Source organism: Drosophila guanche, unplaced genomic scaffold (assembly GCF_900245975.1).
Source record: "Drosophila guanche unplaced genomic scaffold, DGUA_6, whole genome shotgun sequence".
NCBI lineage: Eukaryota > Metazoa > Arthropoda > Insecta > Diptera > Drosophilidae > Drosophila > Drosophila guanche.
The window spans coordinates 5,235,551-5,244,621 of NW_022995748.1; the positions used below are offsets into that span (position 1 = coordinate 5,235,551).

Genomic DNA, 9,071 nt, shown 5'->3' on the forward strand with positions numbered 1-9,071 from the left:
CAGCCTAGAAAATAATATTCAAGTACTCATAGCGCACTCACAAAAAGGTAAGTTTTATTTATTGTCTCGTAGCTTGCTGCACATGCTGGCCAAAGTGTTCCTACTCCCCGCTGGATGGCGCCTGCATTCGATCGACGACCACCAATGGAAGATGGTGTCGGCGGCTTAACAGGGGAAAAGGGAAAGAGAATTGAAAGATGTTTTCAGGGTTCTCTTCATCTTTACTTCTCCCTCCTTACGTTCAAATAAATTAAGCACTCCAATAGAATAAATTACTTAAACAACAATTTTCCCCAATGCACTGCTTATATTTACCGAATATTTAAAGCAATTTAAACATATCACAAAAACACTAACACCATTATTGATTTGTTTTGTGCATCTGATAATTCCATCGCACACTTTAAAGTTAATTAAAATAAATGCTCCACAATAAGGGGAAACAAATAAATGTATCGTGTGTTCATTGCCAGGGATAATACTCTCTAACGCGTCCAATGACATACAAATAATTTATGGAAAGAAGAAAAAACGTGTTATGTGTTTATGGTCATCGTTCCTTAAATTGAATTACCATGGAAATGATTTTTTCCTCGCTCTGCGGTAAATTATATTTAAAACATAAATAAATATAAATTTAAATGACTGAATGCCTTTTTTAGGCGAAAGCGGAGTCCGAAATGCAATTGCTTGTGGATGCTGATGCGGAGGCAATATATTAATCGTAGGACCCCTTGGCCAAGAGGTTTTTGGTATCACATACCATCAGACTAAGCAATGATGCAACATCAATCAAATGTTGCGCAGTTCCAGGCAAATTAAACTTACCGCTGCAAACAGTTCTCACGTTCGCCCAATGCCAATTTAACAATATCCGCAAACACTGGAATAACAACCCAATCATTGGGTTTGCCCAGTGCCGTTCCAGTTAATGGCGTGGCAGGGGATGATGTTGGTGGCTGCTCCGCATTGCTGTTGCCAGCCACAGGCAGTGTCGCTGTTTCCGGTGCCGACATTGCATTCATAGCGGAAGTGCCTGTTATGCCAACTGGATGCCCAATCACACTCGCACTCGTCGACGGTCTCTCATCTAAGTCCATTGATGTGGTAGCTCCTCCTCCACATTCTGATGTTGATGTTGATGTTGCTTTTCCTCCTATTGATGTGGATGACTTGTCCTTAGCCTGCTTATCAGTCTTGAGACTTTGTGGCTGGCCTTGTTCATTTAAGACGATTGCCTGTTTCTGCCACAAATGACCGTGTCCCTCGGCATGTCGCTGCATGCAATCCAGTTGTTGGCACGTCACTTGCAATTTGCTCCACTGTACTCAAATCGAAATCCATAAATGAACATCATTTGTAGTTGTAATCTGGATGGGACCCGACCCTGCTCTGCCCTGTTCCACACACCATTTTATTTTCTGTTTTGTATTTGTGTGTTTCCTTCTGCTTTTCTGCTGTCTGATTGTGTTTTGTGAGAGTTAAATATAAGCCAAAGGCATTTGAGGGAGTGAGTAACTTTTAACTGAATTGTTTTCGTAAATGGTTATAAATAGCAAAAGCAGCTAAAGCCTAGTGTTAGCGTGTTAGTGTTAGCAGAAAGCGTAATCCATTAACAAATTAAACAGTTCTTTTTTTATGGAAACTAGCTGAATGCACGCCAGCACGCTGCTGCCTATTGAAGGTCTGCTGAAAGATGAAAACCGTGCGAAAAGTGTGGGCGATGTGCCAAATAAATGGGAAAATATACTCTTTATATATAAAAACCTTATGAAATGGGACCAACTGCAGCGAAACTGTGGTTGCTTGGGCGTTGTCATCGCCCAATTCATGCGCCAAATTTTTCTTTTTTGCGATTTCGGGGAACCTTGGTGCAAGAGGGTCTAAGAACTTTCGTTTTTATAAGAAGATGACAAAGAAAATGTGCCAAAAATAATGCAAACAATTCAATTGGGTTGCGAACAAACACCATTTACGAGTATTTCCATTACTTATTTCAATATGTAACCAGAAACCCTCGGACCGAAACCGGAACATGGTACTAAATCTTTTAGGCTCCTTATGCTAAAGTGCACTAGACTGCAAAAATATCTGCTGACACGAACAAATATCTTAGGCACACATAAGAAGACAAAGGGAAAATGCTGGAGCAAAGAGGAAAAGCAAAGTTTTATAAGGAAAAGTGCTGCTTTGGCTTGCATTGTGGATTAGGCTGCTACTTCTGGATGCTCCTCAACACAAATTAAAGACAAGACTAGGCCTTTCATTGAATATCAATTTTGTTTAATCATTGAGGGATAATTTCAGATTTAGTTGTGCGGGAGTTTCAAGGGATGCCCACAAGCAGACAATACTAGGCAACGCCACTCCACCGCTCAACGGTGCCTCCTCGATGCCACCGCACTGATGTGGTGATGTCCATGGTACACGATTCGAAATGAAAGATTTATTTGATTACTCAAGTTGGTTAGACGTTGCCAATGGATGAAGGCAGACGAGGGCACACGCGAAGAGATGCAACCACGTGACTTGGCGGAAGTTTTAACGAGTCGCTCACATGGCCAACTGGCAAACTGTCAATGAGACAGTTACGAACGGCATAAATTATAAGCCATCTCGACTGCCTGCCTGCTGCCTGCTTTCTGCCATGCAAAGTCATGTGAGTCCTGGACACGTAGTACTCTGAATATGCAGCAGGCATGGGAATGTTAATTCAATCCACAGGGTCTAAGGATTCATGCGCTACGTTTAACTTGAGCACCGTGCCTGGTTTGGACCCCGACATGGTTATGAACCCATTTTCTGCTTGTCCTTCTGTATATCCACACTCACCTGCAGTATCTCATTGCAAACAAACAGACGGAGACGTGCCGACCAATCCAGATACGTTTCCAGGTTGCATGTCTTCTTTGGATCCTGTGCACCTGGTGGTCCACCCGATGTGGATGGTTGGTCCCATTTCTTCTGCATTAAATAAAAAGAAAACACAATACAGAGAATGCTATAGAGAATGGTTTTCCATTACTTAGTTCAACAAATATTAAAATTGTGCTACAGGCGACCAAACAGGACTGACTGGCAAGACATAAATGTGGGGGTTTATGTTTATTGTTTATGTTTATTGTTTAACGGTACAAGAATTCGATTTCTGCATCGACCTTTAACGGGTCTCTCTCGCCGATCGGTTGTCCGCTCTCGCTCTCAATTCGCTCTCCTTCGTTTTCTCTTTGCGTTTGCTCTCCCGTTTGGAATTCGCAGTGACGCGAATACGCCCTTGCTCGTTTTGGGGTTTTGTCTAGGGATCGCAATTGGCAAAACCCAGCCCACATTAATATGGCTGACCATCAATTTACTTTGATTTATTAATCACTTTTTCATACAAATCTAGAACACATATTCTGTCACCCATTTTCAGTGGTACCAATATACCCCGACGACTGCAAGGTAGAAGAACAGCCAGTTAAAAAAATAACTGTTGAAAAGAGGTGGGAAGTGCAGAGGAGTGAAACGGAGTGGAGTGGAGCGAGTGAACCTACAGGGGGAGCATTGTTAATGAAGCTGCTTGTCGTCATTGTAATTGCATGTTCTTGTAAGTGAGTATGAGTATGAGTGTTAATAAGTGCGGTTGTGTTTGTGTCTGCATGTGTACGAGTGTTCTACGAGAAATGTATAAAAAAGTGCACACTGTTCTTATGGTAAATCACATTTACAGAGGAATACTCTGTGCAATTGAGAGAAAATTTAAACATTGAGTACAGAGTATTACATTTTGATCCCATATTTGGAAGTTGTAAGCAAATAGCTTGATTGCTTGTATTTTTGCACTTGGTCTTTGTGGTCCTAAGAGTCAGCTCTTCCATACCGGACTGTCCGTGCATTCTGTACCCCGAACCCTGTTTTGCTTGCCCTTTGGCTGTGCCTGTGTTCGAGTTTTGAGGTTGGGCATGGGGTTTGGTGTTTTGGCTGCTTTTTGGCGCTCATTTTATTCAGCACATTTAATTTTAAAATTAAGCCTTTGCTGAGAAAAAAAAAACAATGAAACCTTTTACGCTGCAGAAACGAATTAAAAAGCGGCATTAAGAATACGGGGATCAACAGGCTGTGCCGGGGAAACTGTTTCACATATTATGAGGGGATTTCCACGTGCGCGGAAATTTCGAAATTTCGCATGCCGTTACGGAAGAAACGCCGTTAAGAAAACGGCGGCAGCTGGCTTTAATGTGGATTAACCACGCACAAGAGATAACGACAGCTCGTCTTTGTGCAGCTTCATATGTATGTATATTCCATACATTGAATAATAAATATATGCAGACACATGAACTCGTATGCAGTTCCTCGCACCTGTCCGTAAGCTGCTTATGAAAACAAGCAGGAACATTGAATATCTGCGTTGAATATTCCCAATTGCAGAAGCAAAGCCATGCCAGGACCTTACCACCTTAACCGGCCTAAGAATTATTTTCTTTGACAGTTTCCGCTTCATTCCAACTTAAGGATAGATCCACAAATCTAAGGCGCCAAAGGTTGCGTCAGTCTCAAATTTCCAATTAAGGAAACCCTATTCCTGTGCTGTGCGCTTCGTCTGTTGGTTTGGGCTTTTCTATGATTCGTTCATTGCATAAGCCATGCATAATAAATCATTTCTGTGAACAATCTGCATTTTGATGTTGCCAATTCCAGGTATAACAGAAAAGGGATTACGGGCTTAGCGGTTCAACAAATACGAGGTGAATCCTCTTGGGTGTCCATCTATATGGAACGCATGTAGTCAATTGTAAATAGTCAAAGGCAACCATGAGTGAGTTCTGAGTGGGGGTCTACAGAGATATGCATGGCCTTGGACAGCGAAATAAGTAAGGATCGAAACCGCCTTTTTCTGCGTGTTACATTTACTTCCACAGCTACAGCTACGAAGATAAGGAAAAATGGAAAAATGAAATAAAAAAGCGAAAAGAAAACTGTCAACGCCATGTCTCTGGTTGGATATAAAAGTGGAGCAAAAGAGAAAACGAAATTGAATTACTTTGACTTTCGATGCTGGACCATAAAAAATGCATTTGGGTCAGCTTTTAATTGTGCGAGTGAGAGTAATCATTAATGAGAGTCCTTCAGCAAAATGTCTTCAATGACTTCTAAATTGTTCTGTCAGATAATTTATTACAATCATCGCATCGACCAGCAAACCACAATAAAAATCAAACCCTAGTCTGGGAAGACTTTGTGCCCCATTTTCTTGAGATATGTAGGTAGTAGATCCAAGTTAAATACTCCTCGATTTGATCGACTTTTAGGTTCCCAAGAGCATCGTTATTTTTGCTGAACAATTATAACAATACCCTCTGAAAGGGCATAAAGAAAGAAAAGCTATCTTCAGTTGGGCGACTGTTTTTTAATTCTAAAATTAATGCCCGTCGTCAGCAATTTAAATTCATAATTCATCCTGCTGCTGACAGGCGTACTCCATTAAGATATTTGGAGGGAACTGATTACAAATTTATTCCGCTTTTTTAGCATTTCTCACTGAAAGTTTGTCACACATAGAGTATAATTTTCGTCTTAAGCTGCTGTTAAAGTATTAATTATACTATTCCTTTTGTGTAGGTAAGGTTTTTAGTGTTTTCCTATAAGAAATTAGCTTTAAATAAATAAAAATATTAATTATTACGTCAAATGTTTCACTTGACAAAACCGTTCTGACATATCCGCTCCCGATGCCGCTCTCTTACAGAATCCACGACTAACTGAGAAAGTGCGGACCGTAATCGGGTGACATGTTAAACGCTGTTAGCAGACTCCGAACTCTTAACAGAGGCCAAAGCACAAAATGATGTTATAGGCGAGCATGATGGAGCATGTTGTCATCGAACATGCTTGAAGTTCAAAGCCGACATGGAGCATGGAGCGGTTGGAGCATGAAAAGTCTATGTAATATTTTGGGCAGGAGTTAAAGTTGCAACAACAAATTAACGAAATCAATTTGAAATTTTCATTGAGCTTGCCCAGCCTGTGGGTCATATGTACATCATTGGTCATTGGCCAAATATTTTTGAAGTCATTGGGGCTTTTGAGCTGGATAAACTTTCCATGCTAAAGAAATAACTTTTAAGTTGTAGCTTAAATTTTATAGTTCTGTCCAATTTAATTTTGAGCAGCGGTTGATGCCTTTGCCTTTTGCTGCTGCTGCTGCTGTTTGGCAAGTTTAAATGTTTGGAAAGAAATGTAATGCGGCCCTCTGTTCATGATATTATTTTCCCAGAACTTTTCGTCTCTGCTCCATTGGCGGTATGCTCTCGGGAAACACTTTTATTTCTGCGGTCGATTGGAAACATCTTGGACGATGTGTAAGCTACATATCAGTCCCCACCCTGAAGACAAATCGATTAATGTTGTTGTAGCTGCAACTGAAAGTACTTTCAAGATGGGCAATAATTTAGGGCATTCAACTGGGAAGGCAGCACTAAACAGATCCAAAGTAATGCAGTTTCAGTGGAGCTTACGGCTGTGTAATCCTTGGAAATGACAAGTCAGTTGGTTGGCTCAGAAACCAACGTGATTACCAGCAGATGCAAATTGAAGTTGTTTAACAGAGAGCAAGCGGGTGTGCTGGCTGGTCTATGTCTAATCCAATTTCTATTGCTTAATCCACCATGGCTGACACTCAGAGCGGGGTTGAAAGATGGCTGCAGACGGAAGGGTTTGGGCGAAGCCCCACCATCTTTCCGCTCCAGAGCACTTCAAATACTTGCGATTGCGATTGAATTACGCACTCACCCACGCATGAACCCAGGAACACACACGGAAACACACCCATACACGTCAACATATCATGTTACACTTCACTGTGTGTCCGTTTGGATGTAGATACATACACTTTATAGGGTTGGAAACATTTCCGTCCACTTCGAACAGTTCTGCGCTAACTAAGATGAAGTTCGGCGGCCAAAAGTCCTCATCCGTTGCAGAAGAAAACGGAAACGGCTTCCAGAACTCGTCTCTGTGCAGAAAATCACACTGTTGACCCTTTTATTTCGACTCAAAGTTGTATAACCAAAATATATAGAACCTCTGGCCGTGTTTGGGATAAGCGAATAAATTTGATAAATTGGTTAATTGCCGAGGACTTTAAAAACGTTTTTAATTAGCTAAAATTACACCTTCTCGGCAGCTGAAACTCCAAAGAGGGACACAGTTTTTGCCTTGTGTCAAACGAAAGGCGCGTGGGACAAACAAACCAAACCCCGGGTATGAGTCGATGACAGGGCCATCAAACACGTTTTGTTGCCGCCTGTTGTGCGTGACTGTGTGGGACCCAGCCTGTCGCTTCAAGTGCTATTCTGACAATCATACTCATTCTCATACCAGCACTCAACCCACATTCCAACCCTCCGATGGTTTATCTAAAGTGTCGCGTAATTTATTTTCCAACTCGTGGCGACGACTGACAAATGAGGTGATAATTTCCACGGTATCCTGCCATTGTCAAGGACTACGACTTAAGCAGGAACCCCGCCGAAATTCATGGCCCAGTCAACAAACAGGTTGTGTCTTGCCACTGACAGCTCAAATGAATTTGTGTTTGTCTGCCTGTTTGACATTTCCATTTTTGTTGATGGACGATATGCTAGTAGATGGAAAAGTTAAACAAATACTAGAATGGCAAGGAAAAAAATATTTAAATATTAAATATAACTAAGCAATCAAGCATTCAAATAACTTGCTAAATTATTAAGTTGTCCAATTCAGAACATAAGGAACTCCTCTTTATGCTCTGCTAATCGATGGCACTTACATCTCCGACACGCACTGTCCATACCAGCATGTTCTACAGCAATTTGACTTTAATGCATTTTTAATTTGTGCTTGTGAAAATGGAGCAGCCACAAGGAGGCACTTTTGCACTTCAGTTTTGGCAAGGCTTAGCATGAAAATGATTATTTTCACTCTGTTTTTACCTTGCCGTTTTCTATGTGAACAGCCTTCCGTGTGGTTCTTGTGGCGCCAATTTTATGCTACATACGAATTCTTTCTATTGGAATTTTTAATTTGGTTTTCTTTTGCTATTTGAATTGAATTTTATGGAAATTATTTTCCAATTTCTAATTTAAATATGAAAGCTCAGCCTAAACTGTGATTGAAACCTGAGAAAATTTCTGTGTCTACTGCTTCCACTTTTGCGGTGGTCTTTGGCAAAGTAATTAATTTTGAATTGATTGGAGAAGCTCCATCGACATCATTTAGATTTCCAACAGTTTGGTTTATGCAAATTACAAATAGGAGTCAGGAAACTGCAAGAGGGTTCCAGGTCTGGATAAAGTTAATGTCACGCAAGGCAGCTGGCTCGCTGCTCCTCCCTCCACAACCAACTTTTCCTTTTAATAGAGGTTGTTGCAGCAAAAGCTTTTACAAGTCAGCTATCTATGTAAATTTAAGTGTAATGCAGCGAGAGTGTGTGTGCTTACTGCAGTGAAGTGTAAAATGGAAAATGAGTTCGCACTTTAGATTAAAATCTGTAAACATGAGCCAGGACGCCAGATCCATTTGCCAAGACGCTTGGCTGCAACTCGTTTAAGGGCTTATCGCTGGGCTCTCAATTAATCCATCAGCTGGGGCTCACAGAAATATTTGCTGAGGTGTTGGCTATCTTGATTTCCCCTGAATACTGAATAGACACCACGTGCGGAAAGTGACAAGATAACTCTATTAGCCATTGCCGGTTCTTGTTAGTCTGATGGAAATATAATGTTCCTTGAAATCATTAGCTTACGTACGGAAAGGGAAATGAACCCAAAGGGAACCTTTTATTAATCCGTTGTTGTAATTTGCTGGCATAAACAGCTTGCCGATTCAATGAGTTTTCCCAAAAAATTTGGGGGCTTATGTTTATTGATTATAAGTAAAGGTTAATAAGTGATTAAATATGGAATAACGGTATAAGATTTGATTTGATTTATGCGTCGTTCGTCTCGCACGGCGCTCTCTTGCCGATCCGTTGTCCGCTCTCGCTCTCAATTCGCTCTCATTCGTTTTCTCTTCGCGTTTCGAATTCGCAGTGAAGCGAATTCGCCTTT

General features: G+C 41.1%; 1 protein-coding gene across 1 annotated transcript; it reads right to left on the minus strand.

The window, feature by feature from the left end:
- Window positions 1-799: 799 nt before the first annotated feature.
- Window positions 800-5,104, minus strand: LOC117584189. Its single transcript, XM_034272956.1, has 3 exons — window positions 5,027-5,104; window positions 2,833-2,964; window positions 800-1,322 (listed from the first exon to the last, which is right to left on the minus strand). Exon 3 carries the CDS (start codon window positions 1,281-1,283, stop codon window positions 825-827), a length of 459 nt encoding a protein of 152 aa, XP_034128847.1. The 5' UTR covers window positions 1,284-1,322; window positions 2,833-2,964; window positions 5,027-5,104; the 3' UTR covers window positions 800-824.
- Between the last annotated feature and the right edge of the window lie 3,967 nt (window positions 5,105-9,071).